Source organism: Triturus cristatus, chromosome 7 (genome assembly GCF_964204655.1).
Source record: "Triturus cristatus chromosome 7, aTriCri1.1, whole genome shotgun sequence".
NCBI classification, from domain to species: Eukaryota; Metazoa; Chordata; class Amphibia; order Caudata; family Salamandridae; genus Triturus; species Triturus cristatus.
In genome coordinates, this window is record NC_140590.1 from 1,177,059,736 (window position 1) to 1,177,080,586 (window position 20,851).

Here is a 20,851-nt window from a genome sequence, read left to right on the forward strand (position 1 = left end):
GAGTCCCTTTTTAGGAAGGTTCCCCTCACACACCAGAGGTGTCATGCTTCATCATGGGGTGCCTCCTCACGTGAGAGACCTAGTCTCTACGTGGCCTACAACCCCCTCACTGCGAGGGAGGAGCTCAGTGATGTTTTTTGTATGAGGTCGGCGGGTAGACTAAAACCCTATGTGAGCCTGATATGTTCAAGTTAGTGCAGTGCTGTAAATGTGAGTGGTTTAAAACTAACTACAGGGTTAGCTATGCTGCAACTTTATTAAGTTACTGGGTGTCGAAATTAAAAACAGAATCTCGCTGGTAACCCAGATGCCGTCATTTAAAGGCTTCTGTATTATGTCAAGACCAACATGTTTCGGCCAGCAGACCTACAAAAGTGTCACAGCCTTCTTCAGGGTCAATGATCTAGCTAACTGCAATAAATGTGAACTACGTGAAAAAACAACAGAAAAACACGTGCAACAAATGACCGTATGATACTGAACCAGTGATTTTAGCCTGTTAAGTATGTTCAACGCACAACCTATGATGGAGACAACGAACATCATATCACACATTGTATACCATTGTTTGCACAAATCAGAAAGACAGGAAAACCATATAGCACGAGTACAATTTGTATTACCACTTCCCATTCAATAATGCATTGAAACACTTTCCCGTATTAGATCAATGTGTATGGTAATGAGATGCGTGACTTACCACTTCTGGTGTATGTAGTTCACCACATCTGTCCCGGCTTATTAGCCAAAAAAGTACGTACACCAAAACCTGATAGAGAAGGTTTATAGCATTAAAAGTTAAGAAATCCCAAGGAAGGGAACAGAGAATGTCATGGTCGTAGTGTCCGCGCCAGGAAAGAAATGGCTGGAAGATGCAGCTCACCGGGTATCTCTTGGCGTTCAAGTTAGAACGTCTCCCATGTCAACAACAGTAAGAGCAGAGTTGTATGTACAGTGCAAGGGGGAACAACCTACTGCTGTTGGTTGGAAAAACCAACGGGCAAGAAGTGATTGGAAAGAACCCGTATTGAGGGCTGGTGTCATCGTGGGAGTGCCAGCAGATTTATAGCTGCATTGAGAGGGCGGGATGCGCTGTGGGGTGAGGAGTCAAACCTGCTACCGACGGCTAGAGGAGCCGGGGTATCGGGCATGGGTGGGTAGGAAAACCATCATGCTGTGTGCTCTTAATCCCATCAGAGTTCTTAGCAGAGGTGCAGCTGCATGGAGAAGGTGTGGAGGGCCAAATTTGCTGCCGGTGGCTGGAGGAGCAGACGTGGGGAGGCTGTGAACCAGGCGTGTGATGTGCTGGTAAACCCGCGGGGGTGCCAGCAAGGATAGTGGCGCACAAGGAAAGCGTAATGCGTTCGGAGTTGGCAGGGGACAAGCTCATGCCGTGAGCTGGTGCACCTGTGGGGGTGCCAGTATGGGGATCCAGCCGCAAGAGGAGGGCGTGCTGGGGATTCCGCCAGCCTCCGGGTGAATTCTAGGTGTACATAAGCAAGGCAAGAAAGAAAGCAGGCGCCTGGAGGCTGCGGGCCAAGAATGAGCACCGCCCGTGGGGGTGATGTCAATAAAAATTAGACCAGTGTCGGTTCGCAGAGGCACAGGACTCTGTGGACGCAAAGGCAGTGGTGTGTCTCATATTCGGTAATTGAGTGGGAGCAAAAATACCATCGAGGCAGGGTGGCAGAACTAAGCGGGTTCGAAACACGGAGAGCCAAGGTGAAAGAATGGGATAGTCACTTACCACAGTTGGTGGGGTCCAGAGCCTCAAGGCGCACGTCCTGGGGCAGGGTAGGAGTGAGTCGGATCCTACGGCTTAAATACGGAGGCTCGTTGGTATCAGAGTGGGAAAAGAGGCGCAACTGAATGCGCCGCTACCGGAAGTGAAGTGGCGATGGGGGTTGTAGTTCTGGCGTCCGCCGTAAAACTACTCGCCGCCGGGAACGAGGTACCTCAACTGGGACAGGGGCGTGATCGTGATGGCACCAAATGTCAGGGACCCGGTGTTGTGGGCAAGACTGTGTGTGCCCATATAGCCCTGCAAATGACGATGGGCATATGCGTGAAACCTAGTTGGACCCCACTCAGATTGAGGAGGCGTACTGGGAGGTGAGAGGTGCAGTGGCAGGCGGGTGCCCAGTGGGGGACCACGGTGAAGACTGGTTGCAGTCACCCTGAGCGCACTTAATGAGAGATGTGGTGCCGAACAGTATCTGGGATCGGGTGACCTGGGCAGGACAGAGCTTGTCCGTGTGGGCATGCACATCCATCCATTTTGAATCTGCAGTGCTGCACACCTTGTAATAGGTCTGACTCCTGTCTGGGTTTTATGTTGGCCTGTCTAAGAGAAAATGGGATGTGGTGATGATAACATTTGTTAATTTGAACAAGATACTGGTCAGGAGTATGCCCTTATGGAGAAGACTTGGTCTCGCATTGATACTTGTCATATGTAGGTTTTTGTTTATCTTTGTCTAGAGTAGTTTACTAGCAGTAATATCAACAAGCATTGAAAATGAAATAGGTCTTGCCTTTGATTAAGTTAAAGCCATTTGTTTTGCTAATGTATAGCAAAGCAAATGGCTTTAACTTAATGAAAGGCGAGACCTATTGCATTTTTAATGCTTGTTCCTATTGGTCACAGTTACAGTGTCCAGTTCCTGAACGCAGATTCTACATGATATACGGGACACACAATTTAGTTTTCAAATATAAGTGAGGAACGTGAGACGCGAACAACGAGGTCGAAAAGAGAAGCAATGAATTAAAAAAGTTTAAGCGCATCAACTTGGGGAGGCTAAGTTGCATGTTGATGATCTAAAGCTGTGGCATGAAGGTCCCAAATTGAGGAAAGTCCCATGCTGTTCACGTCTGAGAATTAGAGGGGATTCCAATGTCACGAAGAAGGTCTGGAGATGAGTTCTCCAAAGGAGTTAGGGGTGGCGCCATACATTAAAAAAAAAAAACACACCGTGCCAGCCTACCTCAAGCGCTCCTCCCGAGCAGCCCTGCCTGCCTATCACATAATCTCCCCGTGCCTGAATGTGCCCTTGTGTAACGTAACCGGAGCTCATGTAAAGCGCTCTAATACCTTCAGGTAGAGTTCGCACTATAGAAATCTGCATTAAAAAAAAAAAAACACCATGCCAGCCTGTCTCAATCGCTCCTCCCGAGCAGCCCTGCCTGCCGATCACATAATCTCCACATGGCTGAATGTACCCTTGTGTAACGTAACCGGAGCTCATGTAAAGCGCTCCAAAACCTTCAGCTAGAGTTCGCGCTAGAAAAATCTGCATAAAAAACAAGACCATCATGGGATGCTGGAAATAAAACATCGGTCTAGCCTCCCTGGTCATCCCCGACTCTGATAGTCTGATTATAAGAGAAGAAGCTCTTTCAACCCCTGCCGCGAGCCAAAGCAACAGGCAAAGATTTCTTGCGCCATCTAAATGTAACAAGCACTTAAAGACAACGGCCCCGGTGAGCATCACAAACAGGAAGGGGAGTGGCCGCCTACAATAATAAGTGGGAGGGGTGGGGGGGAGTGCGGCCGAGAGCAGGGGCACGCAGCGTTTACCTTGCGGGAGCGAGCACGATAATTACAAACAGATGTCGCCAAAGCTCGCTCCCGCAAGGGAAATGGCAAACGTGCACGCGTTGCAATTAAAAGCAATGCAAAGCGTGCACGTTTTTGGGAAAAAAAGCTGATCGATTCCAAGAGGTCCCCTCCTAAGCACGCGCTGCATAGGCGAGACCTAAAAAGGTGCTAACAGACAGATCTGCTGTAGTGCCCCAGTAAAAGTTGAGGTTGCCCAGGAGACTACTGTCAGCCATTTCCACCATTTGATTTGTGATAAGATTGATGCTTTTTTTAGGTCTCGCCTACGCAGCGCGCATGCGCTGCTTGGGCAAAAAGACCTTTAGCAGTCGCTTCTGCTTTTCAGCCAAAAACGTGCACGTGTTCCATTGCCTTCAATAGCAACACGTGCACATGTGGCGGGAGCGAGCAGCACCATATGGTAGCAATTATCGCTCCCGCTCCCTTTCTGTTACGCCAGAGCAGCAACATCGTTGTGCCAGCCAAAGAGGAAATCAGATCGTCGGAACCACCAGGGACCGGAAGGGACCACCACGACCCTGCTCTGTCCACTGGAGTCATAGCTCCCAGTAGAGAACCAGCAGCATCCAAACACCGGTACGACCCTACTCTGCCCTTTCAGAGGGAGCGACCGGCCTGCACACTGCAGTTGAATCCAGCCACAAGGAAAGAGTTTGCACTTCAATAAGCAACTTCCTCACACACAGAAGCAAACATGTACCCACACACACACTGGGCTTTCTTTACCATCCTTTGCTGAGTGATATCTCATGATATTCTTAAATACACAATGCTAGGTCCTATTATTTAGGCCACACCCCTTTATCATGTTTGCCAAGCCCCTTTTAGAGACACCCCACCCCAGCGTTTTCATTCACCTTAAAGCCCTGATATCAGGAATTAAAGTACGAGACCGTTTGCTAAAAGTCTGTGCAAAATTGTGCATTCCTGAGGGACAAGTCTGATAAGGGTTCACTTCCACCTACCTAGGGGTAATTGATGACCTTTCTGCTCCTCTCATCACTCTCTGAGATCCTTGAATTGTGCGCCGCATGATTTAGTAGGGCAGCATAGAGACAAGTAATAACCCGTCTGGAAGCGCCATGTGGGAATATTGCCTGCAGTAGTTGTGAAGTTACTGGGGCACCCTGTCCAGCCACCCAGTTGGTGGTAGCCTGCTGCGTCAGGGTAATACATAGCAGGAACTGGCCTGCACCCAGGTTATGCCCCTCTCAAATTTCCTCAAACTATCTCAGGTTCCCCTCAGCTAACGTATGATCCCAGACCTGTATACCCGCTTTATTCCAGAGCCTTGGGACATAAATCATCTCCAGTCTGATGTATTCTGGTAGGGTCCCTAGGGGCAGCTCAGATGCACATTGGGGAGTCAGTTTTATACGCACATATTTCCTCCAACACCCTTTCGCTCCGCTGAGTGGACTCTTCAAACCTTTCCTTTTCCGACCGTGGGGGAGGGGGCGCAGCCACGCTTCTGACTCTGTCGCTCTATCAATCCATAGTGGTACGTCCAGTGCTTAGAGTCTGGGAGTCATTGCGCCTTGGAAAGCAGAAACTGCACCATAACGTAGAACGCCTGCAATGCATGCCCTTAATTGTTATAACAAATATACAAACCGCACCTTGCTAGGGATGGATTAATTCGTTAAAACAAATTAGCGCACACCTGAATAAACCTACCTAGCCTGAACATGCAGTTCTGCCGGTGTCGAGGCAGCATGGAGCAGAAATATATGATTTAACTCTTGTTCGCCCTTCCAGTGTCAGCGTCCCTCCAGCTCCTCTGAGTGGACTCTTCAAACCTTTCCTTTTCCGACTGTGGGGGGAGGGGCGCAGCCCCGCTTCTGACTCTGCAGCTCTAGCAATCCATAGTGGTACGTCCAGCGCCTGGAGTCTGGGAGTCGTAGCGCCTTGGGAAGCAGAAACTGCACCATACCGTAGAATGCCTGCAATGCATGCCCTTAATTGTTATAACAAACATGCAAACAGCAGCTTGCTAGGGATGGATTGGACAGTGAGGTTAATACTTGTCCCAGGTGAGATTTGTGGGTCGTCGCCGTAATCTCGCATCATTTCTGGGGTTTCGCGTTCTGCGTGTCAGGTGAAATTCCCGGAATCACGCCACATTTTACCTCCAAGAGCAGTCAAACAATGTGAATGACCAGAACACTGGCAGCTCTCTCTCTCTCCCTCTCCCTCTCCCTCTCCCTCTCCCTCTCCCTCTCCCTCTCCCTATAAGGTCCCAAAAGCAAGACCTATTGGCTATACCAATGCTTGTTTCAGTTTGTACTGTGTTCAGGTCTTGCCAAGACAGTGCATGCTCTGGCTCTACAATATCTTTTGTTTCCTAATAGTGGGCTTAGAGGCCGCCCATTGTTTCAATTTGTTGACTTCAATGTCCCTCTCATTTGCTTGCCTCTTATTGGTCAGCTTCTGTAGACTTTTTTCCTCCTCTTCGTCCCTCCCCTGGAGCATGGACACATTACTTGCGTCTTTCCACTCCTCATATTTTTATGCACTACTTTTTCTCTGTGTTTCAGCATTCTACCAGAATGCGCCTTTTTCTGCTGGCTCCTTTGTGTACCTCTTTCTGCTCTGTGTTCCTCCCTCCCTCATCTGTGTTGCTTGCTCCCAGAGTCCATGTTTTGGGCCACCACACGCTCACCCCCATCTGTGTTGCTTGCTCCTACCCACGTACCCTCCCTTGTCTGTCTTGCTTGCCCCCACCAAATCTCACTTGTCCATGTTTCTTTCCCCACCCGATCGTCTTCTTCAGGGTTGCTTGCCCACACCCGCTCTCCCTCATCAGTGTTGCTTGCCCTGTAATTGTCAGTGTTCTATCATCAATGTTGCTTTCACATAAGCCCACCCGCCCTCATCAGTGCTGCTTGCATCCCTTGTCAGGGTTGCTTGGCCCTGCCGGCCCTCGTCCGTGTTGGTTGGCCCCCGCCGGCCCTCGTCCGTGTTGGTTGGCCCCCGCCGGCCCTCGTCCGTGTTGGTTGGCCCCCGCCGGCCCTCGTCCGTGTTGGTTGGCCCCCGCCGGCCCTCGTCCGTGTTGCTTGGCCCCCGCCGGCCCTCGTCCGTGTTGCTTGGCCCCCGCCGGCCCTCGTCCGTGTTGCTTGGCCCCCGCCGGCCCTCGTCCGTGTTGGTTGGCCCCCGCCGGCCCACGTCTGTGTTGGTTGGCCCGCGTCCGTGTTGGTTGGCCCCCGCCTGCCCTAGTCTGTGTTGGTTGGCCCCCGCCTGCCCTAGTCTGTGTTGGTTGGCCCCCGCCTGCCCTAGTCTGTGTTGGTTGGCCCCCGCCTGCCCTAGTCTGTGTTGGTTGGCCCCCGCCTGCCCTAGTCTGTGTTGGTTGGCCCCCGCCGGCCCTCGTCCGTGTTGGTTGGCCCCCGCCGGCCCTCATCCGTGTTGGTTGGCCCCCGCCGGCCCTCGTCCGTGTTGCTTGGCCCCCGCCGGCCCTCGTCCGTGTTGGTTGGCCCCCGCCGGCCCTCGTCCGTGTTGGTTGGCCCCCGCCGGCCCACGTCTGTGTTGGTTGGCCCCCGCCCGCGTCCGTGTTGGTTGGCCCCCGCCTGCCCTCGTCCGTGTTGCTTGGCCCCCGCCCGCCCTCGTCTGTGTTGCTTGGCCCCCGCCCGCCCTCGTCTGTGTTGCTTGGCCCCCGCCCGCCCTCGTCTGTGTTGCTTGGCCCCCGCCCGCCCTCGTCTGTGTTGCTTGGCCCCCGCCCGCCCTCGTCTGTGTTGCTTGGCCCCCGCCCGCCCTCGTCTGTGTTGCTTGGCCCCCGCCCGCCCTCGTCTGTGTTGCTTGGCCCCCGCCCGCCCTCGTCTGTGTTGCTTGGCCCCCGCCCGCCCTCGTCTGTGTTGCTTGGCCCCCGCCCGCCCTCGTCTGTGTTGCTTGGCCCCCGCCCGCCCTCGTCTGTGTTGCTTGGCCCCCGCCCGCCCTCGTCTGTGTTGCTTGGCCCCCGCCCGCCCTCGTCTGTGTTGCTTGGCCCCCGCCCGCCCTCGTCTGTGTTGCTTGGCCCCCGCCCGCCCTCGTCTGTGTTGCTCGGCCTCCGCCCGCCCTCGTCTGTGTTGCTCGGCCTCCGCCCGCCCTCGTCTGTGTTGCTCGGCCCCCGCCCGCCCTCGTCTGTGTTGCTTGGCCCCCGCCCGCCCTCGTCTGTGTTGCTTGGCCCCCGCCCGCCCTCGTCTGTGTTGCTTGGCCCCCACCTGCACGTGTCAGCATTGCTTGACCTGGACCGCCCTGGTCATTATTGCTTGACCTGGACTGCCCCCGTCAATGTTGCCTGCCCCCATCCACCTTCCCTCATCAATGTTGCCTGCCCTCACCCCCCTGCCCCCGTCAATGTTGCCTGCCCCCACCTGCGTAGGTGTTGTTTTCCCCTGCCCGCCCTTGTGAATGTTGCATGCAATCCCTCGTAAGTGTTGCTTGCACCAAACGCCACCCTCCCTTTCTCATCAGTGTTGCATGCGCCATTTGCACTCCCTTGTCATTGTTGATTACCTCCATTGTTAGTGTTGCTTGAACCACCTGCTTTCCCTTCCTCATCAGTGTGGCTTGTTCCTCCACCGCCCTCCCTCCCTTGTCAGTCAGGCTTGCCCCACCACCGCTCTCCATCGTCAATGTTGCTTGCCTCCACCTGCCCTGTCTCTTCATTGCTGTTTGTGTTTTTGGGTGTCTCCTCCAGCTCTCCCTTCTTCCACTGTTGTCTGTGTTGTTGATTGCCTCTATATGCCCACCCTCCATCTGTTAATCTCTGTGCTTGCCCTCCACCTTCAGTCGTGGTCTGTGTTGTTGCTTGCTCCACTCTCTCTCATTCTGCATTGTCCTTCAGCTTGCCATCCCACCCTCTGTCTGTGTGCTTGCTCCCAGCCCCTCCCTCCAACCCCCTGTTGTCCATGTAGCCCCCTGACTTGCCCCACGTGTTGCCTCCCACCCTGCAACAAACACAGAAAAGGTGCTATGGCACAGCCAGGGCTGGCCACGTGATGGTGTTTTTTTTCCACACCTTGCTGTCCCTCCCCCCCGCCAAACACCCTCCCTTCATCTTGCATCGAGTCTTGCCATCAATTAAAAAAAACTCTGATGCGGCTAGCACTGATTGCATCATAGTGCTTGTTTCTAAATATTTTTTTTTTTTACTTTAATCCATGAATGCACAGTAGCAGTGCTGCTGTACAACATAGGTAAAGGACATTGACAAAGCCTATAGCCCTCTCACAGGCAAGACTTATTGACTTTGCCAATACTTTTTTGCATCTAGATGGGTGGCTTTTATTCCTTTGGCCAGTCATTCAAAAGTGGACCAATACTGAATAAGTATACAAAGGAGTGAAATTTTGTGCTTCATAGCAACTCTTTCTGTTGTGTCATCACACACCAGGTATATGATGGAATAGCTTTCTGGAAGGAATGAGCCCATTCTTCTGTAAGAATGTGCGTATTGAGTTTGTCTCATGAGTATGAGTGAGTTCTATAATGGGCCTCATGGTAGATCACAAATTATGAAAAAGCAAGTGCAGTTTAGTTGTTTTGAAGGTTATGAACAATGTTTCAGCAGGCTTTGGCTGTATGCATCGGAGAATATTTGAAACATAGTTAAGGATGCTGGATTGTTGGAGATAATGATTGAAACCCTATAAGTAGTCCGTAGCCATAAAGCACTGGCAAGAATCGGATTTAGTTTTGATTGTCTATAGAGCTACAATAGGGCAAGAATGTACATAAATTGGGTCATTGTGCATGGTTGGTCTGACTTAAGGGGAAAGATTTCAGTCGCATGCGAGTCCTGCATAGCAGAATTTATGTTGTGGGTGCTCAGGAAGCATGCAGAGGAAGGCATAATGGAGAACCCTTTGCTATAGACACAGTATTGTGAGTCTAAAGTGCTTAATTTATGGTGAGTTTCATTGGCTATGTATGGCTCTTTCAAAGTAGTTGGCTTTTCATGGTCCCCTCCATATTGCCTGCATTGGCCTGGGGGAGAATAGATGTGCTTCATCATGGAGAATAAATGCTAAAAACTGCAAGCAATACCCATCTAGCAGTGAGTTAAAATAATTGTGTATGTTTATTGGCTCCTACGTGGCATTGGATAACGTTTCTTCTATTTAGTTAACCCATGTTTGTCTCTCTTAAGTAATGTTTGATTTTCGGAAGTGACGGGTGCGAAAAAGGAGATTGAAAGGAAAATTAGATTGAAGAGGAAGTTATTATGCTTCTGTTCTGTATTTCTCTGAAAGCAGTAGAACGGGTGATGTCCAGTGCTTTGTTGGAGTGGAATTGGGATAGTGATGCGGAGGACCTTGCCCTTTGTCACAGCACTGTGGGCGAGATGAGCCATACATGAAATCTGTAGTTTGAAAATCTTTGGGGCATGATGGAAGTAATCACAAGTGAGAACATTTGGGTTTCCCTTTTCATATGCTGTCACATGGGTAGGTTTAATATTAAGATGTTGTATTGACTAAATTTTACCCCAGAAAATCTATTGTAAAAGCTAAGGGAGTACAGAAGTATGCTTGTGTAACATGGTTGTTTAAGAAAACGGTATTTTTTCTGTAGAGCAACGAGAGTCATGAATGGAGGGGATAGGGCCACTGAGGAATAACACAGGGTAGGCAGCATTGCAGATAACGGCTTGTGGGCTTGTGCTACACGAGCCTTAACTTGTGATCGTAGAGGTAGGGTTGGTCAGACATTTGAGCTATGCTCTGTTCCCTGGACTATAGAGGTCCAGGTTTGAGGAGAGATTAACTAGAAGTTGTAAATAAAGCATAGGCAACTAGAACGGTCTGTGCATTTATACAAAGGACAGTCAGTGGGGGGTGAAGGGGAATTTGTGGCAGGCGACGTCCACTTTCACCTGTTAACATTATTGTAAATCTCATGGACTAGTCTTTTGTATGTAGTCTGTTTGGCTTCAAGGTCTTTTTGTGAGGGTTGACAGTAATGCTCATCTCCAGTTACTGAAAGGCATGAGTTGGTGGTGTATTACTATTGGTTCACCTGTTGATACAGTGATAAGAGAACTTGGAGGTCTGTATTTGAAGTTGATGGAAGAGAGTCTGGCTCATATCCAATTAAAGGGAGTTGGTGCTTGATGAAGAGGCCTGTTGTGGGCGTTTCAGGTTTTGATGCTTTCTGGTGTGATGTTGCATTAGATGCTCCATTAAAATGTTAGGGAATTTTGTGAAATTGTGGAGTTCGTAATGACCTAGGTGAACTCGAGCCTCTTCGCAGACATCAGAGAACTTTGGGTGGATCACTTAATGCTCAAGATAAAGTAGTTTCCATATGGCCAGAGCTAGATAGGTCTCTGCTGCCTATCCTGATAAATCCCTGGTCAGGCCGGTTATCATATAAGTTAGCGTTGGACCTTATGCAGCCACAGAGGGTCTTTAAAGGAAAGCAAGATCTTTGTAAAGAATTGTGTATGGGAGAAAGGTGCAAGAGGGAGGGGAGTAGAAGGCTACACTTTAGGCCAAAATACAGCATCCTGTACTGGTAGAGTTAGTTTTACACTGTAATACACATGCATGTACGATGCTCCATTGGACAGGCATCGGAACGCAAGTATCCTGGGGGTACATCAAAAGCAGCCAGGTGGTGTTTAGGATGGCTGGCAAAGCCTGGGCTAGAGTCACCATCATGAATATCTGTGCAGACAGGAGGGGTAACTGTTTAAAATTGTAGAGATTCTGTAGAAGACAGAGCTTGCCATTCTGCAACTCTGTCTCCTTCAGAAGGCTCTGAGATGCTGACTAGGACAGAAGTGCCCCAGACTGACATAAGTGGGGAACCTATAGAGCATGGCTAACTCGTACCCCAGAGAGGATCTATGCATTGGTCATAATACGGATCCAATGATGAAGGTTGACAGGATGATTTCCCTTTACTTGAGTGTTGTGAACCTCATGAGATTATCTATGTGTTGCAGTCGGTGCCTGATTCCCTCAAGCATGTCCTTTTGTGGGGGTGGCAGCGGTGCAATTGATCGACTGGAGCCTGGCCTGCTCTTTAGGGCCTGGTGGGATCTCTGAAGGCTGTCACAAATAGGCAACAAAACTGGCACCAACTGTCCTGCAAAGATGAGGTAGATGGAAGTTATGGATAAATGGGCAGTGTATCATGAAACTGGGACGTCAGTGTTAGGGTTCTGTACTGGTAGGACTAATCTGGTAAGCACCCAGCCCTGAAAATCCAGATCTGTCTTGTCTGTCAGCACATCAATGAAGCCATATGTAACGGTGTCTGAATTGAAGAACACGGACAAGCTGGTGAGCACTGTGCTTGGAGGTGAGAAAAGGAAGACAGGCTGATTACATGGCATTTCCCCGTCCAATTGGTTTTTCATACTATTTGTATAGAGTCATTGATTGTATCCTTTGCATGGATAGCTTCCCTGTAGACAAAACGTAGATTGATACTTGCCCTGTTTCTGAGCCCCTTTACCCACATCATAACTTGTCTTGATTACGATATTTGATGTCTCATGTGGAATTTGGGAATTCTCTACATGCATGCTAAATAGTCTTAAAAGGACTTCATACCTGTGATAGCGTACAGATTGCGTGTGCTTGCCGATTGCTTTTACCCCCAAACATAGGTTTGAGAGCAAGCTAGGTTTAATAGATAGTGACACCATATGCATGGTTTAAAACTGAGGTGTTGCGGTATAACTACCCAAGCAGAGCAAAACAAGATGGCGAAAGGCAGGGGGAAAAACAAAAAATCCTGAGAATCAACAAGACCATATTCCAATCCAAACTGCTGACAGAAAAAAAGGAATAGTCAAAGGCGTACACCTGTGCAAAGGAAGAGTACATGCATGCTTATGATGCACGCCTGAGTGTGTGGTACCAAGCACATGCAGCTCTTACGGAACAACTATTGAAGCAGCTTCTGGTCCTATCACTGGCGAAAGGAAATGAGTCGGGATGTGGTCCTTTAATCCACTTAAGCCCCGACTGTGCTCTCCTTCCCTGTCCTTCTCATGCTTAGCACCCCTGAAACCCGTGCTTGCTCCTGAGATACAGAAAGAGGACTAGAAGGGATATTGATAACTTATGGCTGCATGCTATCAGTGAGACCTTATTCCAGTTCAGTGTCTCCTACAAACCATTATAATCTGGAAAGACAGTCCAATTAGTTGCATTGTGGTGAATCAGGACTAGAACTCACATAATGCATTAGGTTGTTCTTTGACAAGTCAGGACTGGAAAACGGTGTCCTTGATGACATCAAACAACCTGTTAAACGTAAGCATGGATGCAGACTACAGTAAAAAAACCAGTTTTAAGCGATTTGTTGAGCAAAGACGTTAACATAAGTATTTTTGCAGAAGAGTAGCCTAGTGGAAGATTTAATCTCGGCGTGGGCACATTTGTTTTGCTGAGCAAACATTGCAGCTTTAGAAAATAAATGTAAGCACATCAAAAAATGACCTCCCCAAATGATTGAAGCACCTTTTCTTAGCTTTTCATGAAGTATTGAGAAGTATAATGCAATGCCATGCTCAGTGGTTTAAATTTTTTTTTTTTATAATGGGCTAAATACCACGGGATGACAATAGGCATGATGGGCAGTGCAATATTTACAGTGGATGTATGACCAGGCAGGAATGCAGGTAACTCACATCAACATAATGTTTTGATTTTTCAAATGTTTTATATATATTTACGTTAGTTAATTTATTAGCTGTGTATACATGAAAGGTTGTCCACAGTCCTTTGTTCATCATTGAGACAATGCCTACAAGGAACCTAGAGTGGGCCTTATTCAGTCAGCGTGGCTCAGGTGTTACTTGCAAGTCGATTTTGAGTGTGGTAGTTAGCAGTATTGTGCCTGGTAGTTAGGAAGATCTAGTGAAAGTGGCATCAAAATTCTGGAGCCTTTGTCACTTGGTGTGGAGGGTCGTGAGCGAGGTTGTTGCTGGATTAAGATTTCCTGAAGTCGAGCAACTTCTAGTGTAGATACTATTGAGCATTAAATGATTGACTTGTTTTTTTTCTCATGATTATAGATGCTTTTTATCTAAGCCTGGAGAACTACTGCTCAAAATGTGATATGGTGAACTTGTGCCTCAACACTTGCCACAGATGTGATGTGGAGGATCTGTGACTGTGCGTGCTGAAAGAGCCTTTTCTGGACGGAGCCATGCCTGTGCCCACAGACTCTCTGGTTGATTCCCAGCTTAGCCGCACTCCCATTCCCATCCCGGCCTTCTTCAAGGAAGCAGAGCATGGTTTTTCATTGAAGAAACGGGGGCGCTCCCTCTGCTTCACAGTACCGCCTCGGCCACCTGCCAAGAGCCCAACACCCATCAGTCGCTTCTTCCCCTACAAACATCAGTCGTGGAGCCAGCCTCGACCTCAAAGCGTGTCCTTCCGGAGTCCAGAAAAGAAGTCCCTTTGTAGCCATCTCTATGATGAGGGCAAGCAGGAGCTCTTCTTTGACCAGTGCTTCCAGAGGATTTGCAAGCTGGGCCGGGGCTCATTTGGTGAGGTCTATAAGGTAAGGCTTCCTGCAGGAGCACCTTTAGCAATTTTCGTTGGCTACCTTTAATGCATGGGGAGGGAGAGTGGGGCGAGGGTTCGTTCACCCTCTGAATACCTAGGAGGTTAGAACCACTGTGCTTTGCTGTCCTATGTTGCATGTGTACCTCTGTGGTAGTGAACTATGATAATCCATGCTGCACATGGGGTAAAACCCTCATAGGTAATACTGATTATTGCAGAATCCATACGTTATATATATTGAATTCAATCAACTAGGATTTATAAATCTTTGAAATGCTAATAAAAAAAAAACTAGGATTTATAAATCTCAGCTATTCACCCTTGAGGCTATACAGGGGCTATACTCTTGCTGAGAGCAGTCGAAGAGGCAGGACTTGAGTCCCGTTCTGAATTCTGGGAGAGAGGATGATGTTTGGAGGTGAAGGGTAAGGTCTTTCCAGGACTTGGTGGCAAAGTTGGATAAGGACTGTCCTCCACTGTAGCTCCGGCGAATGTGGTGAGAGTGTGCAAGGGAGGCGGACTGCAGGTGTTTGAAGGGTTGATGTAAGTTTAGGCTGTGGTTGATGTATACTGGTCCCTGGTTTTGTAGGGCCTTGTAGGCGTTTATCAGCATCTTGAATTGGCATCTTTTCTGGATGGGGAGCCACTGGAGGTTCTTGAGCTGCGGGATGATGTTGGTCTGTGTGCGGAGGTCGAAGATTAGTCTGGCAGCTAAGTTTTGAATTGTCTGGAGTCTCTTCAGGAGTTGGGTGGTGATTCCTGCATAGAGCACGTTACCATAGTCCAGCCCGCTGCTGACTAGGCCTTAATTGACATTTTTTCTGGTGCTGATGGGGAGCCATCTGAAGATCTTTTGGAGTAGGCGCTGGGTGTTAAAGCAGGTGGAGGAGACTGCGTTGATCTGGCATTTCATGGTGACTTTGCTGTCCAGGATGATGCCACGGTTGCGGGCATGGTCTGTCAGTGTGGGTCCGAGTTTGGAGGGCCACCAAGTGTAGTTCCATGGAGAGGTGGTGTTCCCAAAAATCAGCACTTCCGTCTTGTCTGGGATGAGCTTCAGGCAGTTGGTCTTCATCCAATCGGCTACACTCGTCATGCAGTTGTGGAAGTTGGTCCTGATGGTGGAGGGGGTCTTTTGAGAATGCGAGGATGGGCTGGGTGTCGTCTGCGTAGGATATGATGCTGAGGCTATGGATTCTGATGATGTTGGCCAGGGCCGACATGCAAGTGTTGAACAGAAGGGGCCTGAAGGATGAACCTTGAGGGATGCCGCAGATGGTGTTCTTAGGTTCTGAAGTGAAGTGTGGTAGGTGGATTCTCTGGGTTCATCCTGTAAGTATGCGATCCGCTTTAGGACGTCTCCCTGGATCCGGATGTGGTGGAGTCTCTTAATGAGTGTGTGGTGGGATACGGTATTAGATGCTGCTGAGAGATCAAGAAGGATCAGGGCCGCAGTTTCCCCCTTGCCAAGGAGGGTCCTGATATAGTCAGTGGCAGCAATCGGGGTGGTCTTGGTGCTGTGGTTGGTGTGGAAGCTGGATTGGGAGGTGTCTATCAGGTAGTTTCTTTCCAGGTGTTCGGTGAGTTGGCGGTTGATGGCCATCTCGAGGACTTTTGCGGGGGAGGGGAGCAGAGAGATGGGATGGTAGTTCTTGAATTCACTTGGGTCGGTGGAGGGTTTCTTGAGGAGGGGTCTGACCTATGCAAGTTTCCATCCATCGGGGAAGGTGGCCATGGTGATGAATACGTTGAGGATGGAGGTGAGTTCGCCCTGGATTTCCTTGCTCCTGCGGTTGAAGAAGTGGATGGAGTTCAGGTAGGCTGTGTTGCTCCGAGTGGTGAGTTGTTTCTTTGAGGTGAGCGGTGGTTGTGGGTGGCATCAGTCGGTGGGATGAGGTTGTAATGATCGATGTGTTCAGGTTCGAAGTTACTGTAGATGGTAGATATCTTGTACTTCCACAACAAGATATCTACCATCTACAGTAACTTCGAATCTGAACACACCGATCATTACAACCTCATTACAACCTCATCACACCGACTGATGCCACCCACAACCACCGCTCACCTCAAAGAAACAGGGTGTCGCAGTGTTCCTCGGAAGGGGAGATCGTGTTCTCAGTGGCTGACAGGCTTAAGACTCTCTGACGGTGCTGAGAGTTCCTTTTTAGGTCGAGGACCGTCCGGTCTGCCGAAGGCAGAACCGGAAGTCGGAGATTTAATGTTTCTTAGAGTGGCTATTTAGCCCGCCTCTCTTTTTGCTTCTCCTCCATTGGCTGGCTTCCTAAACGGAGGCCAGCCATTGGAGAAGAGAGCCGTCCCTCCAAATAGGCTCCGTCTTTTTCAGATTCGGGGGCGTGTTCCGTGCTCTTCTTTCCACTTTTTAGCCACGCCCCCGAATCTGAAACCACCACTGCGTTTCTCCGAGGCATTGCTTCGCCTCGGAGAAAGGCAGTGGTGTACTTGTCTTTTTGTCCCCTCTTTTATACACGTTTCTTTACCTTTTCCCAGTTTTAACAGTAAAGCCACAATTGAATTGCTCTCTTAGGTTGGACATAGAACCCCCCTCTGAAATATCAAACATCTTTGCCTTCAAGTGCTCATGACTGTGCCTGAGGGGTTTTGTTTTGTATATTTTTGTCATCAGAGCTTCGTATTCCTGTCTACGGGACCGGTCGCATGAGTCTATCGTGGTGTGAAAAGTGAAGCATCTTGCTAGTGAAAAGATGGCTCCTTATTTTCGTGTAAACAAAGGTGAAGCAAAAGAAAATCGCCGCCTTCCTCTGCACCTAGGATCCTGGCTACTGTTGAGTTGCCTACTGATTGTTTTGCGTAAATTAAATCAAGGGCCAGAGAAAATATAGGCGCCGTGGTTAAAGCACGAGTTGAAATCGGGTCACTGTGTGGCTGCCGCTTCAGCTGCGCCTTGCCCAAACCTGTGCTCAAAGCACGCAACGCTGTCGAGTTTCCTTTAGTCCTTTTCCAAATCAACAGCTTTATATTTCCATTAAATAGCGAAAGCACTAGCACATTAATATAGTAAGTTCTATCATAATTAAGGCGCATTACTCAATGTAACTCCAAACAGTGTTACTTAAATGTCTCTACAACTGGCATCATGTACTGTTTTCCCACGGAAGCCTTTTGTAGAAGTGTTCGCATCTTCATATCTTGCTGAGCTCCTTTTCCTGTTATGAAATAATATTACCAGCATTTCGTGTTTTTTAACCAAGGTTAATCCTCCCGCCGTTTCCTATTGCCTGTTTATCAAGAATAGTTGTAGTACTAAGTCAAGGATACGATCTCACCTATCTTGGCAGCAAACAGAAACCCATATGCCATGGCAAACCTGCTGAAAAGATATACCGATCTATTATTTTAAAAAAGCAGCAGTGAGTGGTTTGGGACGGGCATTCTCCTCGGAGAGGCCGGTTTGAAATGAAACACACATCTTGTTTGTGGTTACAAAATGTATTTAACTCTTCTTCATTCATACTTATTTTTGGTCTTTAAGAACAAACCATGTGTAACAAGCATTTACAATGCAATGGTCTCGGCATTGGTAAAGTTAGAGCTATTGGCATTGCTCATGACATTTTTTTTATTTATGTTTTTGTTTTTAAAACATTTAAAGAAACGGCATTGTCATGAGCAATGCCAATAGCTCTAACTTTAACAATGCCGAGACCGTTGCATTGTAAATGCTTGTTTGGAGTTGCATCAGGGATGTAATATCTTGCTGGCAAGCAGACCGGCATTTTACTCACAGGAAATTAGTTTGCATCGGTGACTCCACACTTCACGGCAGGGGTAGAGCACCTTCCAGAGGTGCCCGGCATTAAGATGCCAGGATCCTGCCACAGGTGCCCTCCCCATTACAGGCGGTTATCGCCAAGCCAGCCGCACATTCTCGGATAGTTTTCATCATTAAACCCGTGTTTCAGCAGAATATAGATCCGTAATATCCAAAATCTACACATTAATGGTAGGTTCTTCTCTCTAACCGCCATTGCCCACCCACACAAATTCGGACGTCTTCGCCCAAGGTGTGCTAGAGGGCTGCCCATTAGTAATGCCGTCATCTCCAGTGGTGGTGTACTTATTGCACATTTGTCCACGAACAAGGATACAGCAAATTAGGGCACAGATGTAACAAAAACCTACTGAATGTCGCGTTTATACCGACCTTAAATCGGATGCACAGGTCGTCACTCCAGAAGGGTACTGAACCATTATGCAGTACCATCACTGAGGGTGCACGTGTCTCTGCTTACAATAGTTGCACCTGCCCATTTACACTGCATTGGTGGTCGTACACACATTCCAAATGTGACCCAGTGGAGCATTTAGTTAGCCTTTGCCTCTCAACCTCAATACGCAGAGCTTCCTTCCTCCTCGGATTGGATACTAGTGCACTCTCGTTCCATTCCTCTGGGGATGCACAGATGCCCTTTTCTCTTTCGCAGTAGCAGATACCTTCTTGATGTACACTATACCTCCGCCCCACCACCTGCTTCCATCCCATGTATAGCCTGACTGATGTGACACCTATGAGTGTTTAAGGGCGCTGATGTGACACCTGTGAGTGTTTTAGGGTGCTCTGAAACTCCTTTCTCCCCTCCACACCCCTTTGAGATGAGTAGCTCTCAGGGAAACATATACACCCTTACCTGCTGTGGAGGGTCCTGGTTCCATCCCATATACCCTAAGTGATGGGGCACTTGTGTGAGTGCTGGATTGCTCCTGCAGCTGTTGCTGTTCTGTCTGTCTCCCCTGCTCCCCCCTCCCCTGCTCAGACTCAGCCTTTGGCTGCAGCAGACCCCCAGTTCTCAGGGATACAGCTACTACAGCCAGGGACCCGCGCATGCGCACCACAGGGGCCATTCTGGGGACCTTGCGATCGAAGAGGGACTATATTTTACAGACCATTGCTGCTGAAACAGAAGATAGACTTTTGTAAACAACTGCATTGGGCGCATGGATGACGTCCTACTCCATAGAAAGCACAGGACAAATCCGAAGAAAGACTAGTACACTCAATCGTAAAGTAAACAGAGACGAAGGACTTACGTCATAGACGGACAGGAATAATACCAGAAGCGATGACATTTTTGAAGCAGAATACAAACAATTACAGCCAAAGCACAGCATTAAAGGGAATGTGACTTTGGAATCGTGAAATCAGGTTCGAGTTTCGGACGTCGGCTTAACAGCAGTGTGGTTCATGGCAACAATGAACGTGTCCTGGTGCTCATGTAAAGAGCTCCACTACCTTCGGGTCGAGTTCGTGCTTTATAAAACTGCAAAAATAAAACGCCAGGTTCCAAATCGGCCATCGCTTCGACATCCTGTGATTCTGGGCAAAACACATAATCTCGCCGGGTCCAAAAAGTGTCTGCCCTTGTGTAACGTAATCTGGTTCTCATGTAAAGCGCTCCAGTGCTTTTCCCCCTGAGTTCACGCAATAAAAACAAGAGGGAACAAGCACACCACTGCCTTTCTCCGAGGCAGAGCAGAAATGCCTCGGAGAAACGCAGTGTCCTTTTCGGATTCGGGGGCGTGTTTTGCTGTTATCTCCTCTTGCCATTGGCTGGAGGAGATAATTAGACTTTCTGCAAAAAACACGCCCCCCGATCCGAAAAGGACGGGGCCTGATCGGAGTGACGGGACCTCTTCTCCAATGGCTGGCCAGCATTCAAGAGGCCAGCCAATAGAGAACAGGGGAGAAGAGGGGCGGGTTCAAGCCCCTCTTCTCCAAGTCATTAAATCTCGGATCGAGACTGCGCAAGCGCTGCCTTCGAGCCGAGACCTAAAAAGGGGGGTCTGATTTCCTTGTGACTTTGTTTTTCTCTGATCGCGCAGTCTTAAATACCGTTATATGGCACACAGAAGTATTTTTGCTTGCTAAACGCTTGTGTGTTGACATAACAACAAACTCTCTCTACCTCACTACTCCACTCTATCTCACTACCTCACTATCTCACAACTTCTCTCTCTCAAAACATCACTACCTCACTCTCTAGCTCACAACATCACAACTTCACTCTCTCTCACTCACTACCTCAATCACTCTCTATCTCACTACCTCACTCTTTCTATCTCACTAACTCACTTTCACTCTCTTTCACTACTTCTCTCTCTATCTCACTACCTCACAACATCTCTCTCCCTCACTACCTCACTCTTTCACTACCTCACTCTCTCACTACCTCACTCTCTCTATCTCACTACCTCACTCTCTATCTACCTCCACTCTCTATCTCACTACCTCACTCTCGATCTACCTCACTCTCTCTCACTACCTCACTCTCTATTTCAATACCTCACTCTCTCTCTCTATCTCACTACCTCACTCTCTCTCTGCTACTGCAATAGGTATCACATATGCAAAAAAAAAAGCTAATGCCAATAGAAATGACAATGCCATTTATTTAGGGATACAAAAATGATAAAAAAATAATGAGCAATACCAATAGCTCTACCTATAATATTGCAGAGACCATTGCATTGTAAATGCTTGTTATGTTTAGAGCTTGCTTCGATGTGGTACGCCAGGGTGCCTATTTTCGTATCCGTTAGACGTTGGTGGTATTTATTGAGGTCTAACTTGAAGGTGGCTCAGTCTGTGGGACCTTTGCTGGGCGCCATCTTCTTTCTAGCCCTTTACAGTTGTGTTTCATAGTCCTGAGTTCTGGCGTATACCAACTGGCTTGTTTGGTGGATC

The 20,851-nt window shown here is 48.7% G+C and overlaps 1 protein-coding gene across 2 annotated transcripts in view; it reads left to right on the forward strand.

The window, feature by feature from the left end:
• Positions 1–20,851, forward strand: part of PKMYT1 (protein kinase, membrane associated tyrosine/threonine 1) — a 272,843-nt gene that overhangs the window by 37,330 nt on the left and 214,662 nt on the right. For both annotated transcript variants that reach the window (XM_085618492.1, XM_085618491.1), the window contains exon 2: positions 13,632–14,122. In XM_085618492.1, coding sequence (XP_085474618.1) covers positions 13,766–14,122 — 357 coding nt within the window. In that variant the 5' untranslated portion in view covers positions 13,632–13,765. The remainder of the gene's footprint in view (positions 1–13,631; positions 14,123–20,851) is intronic.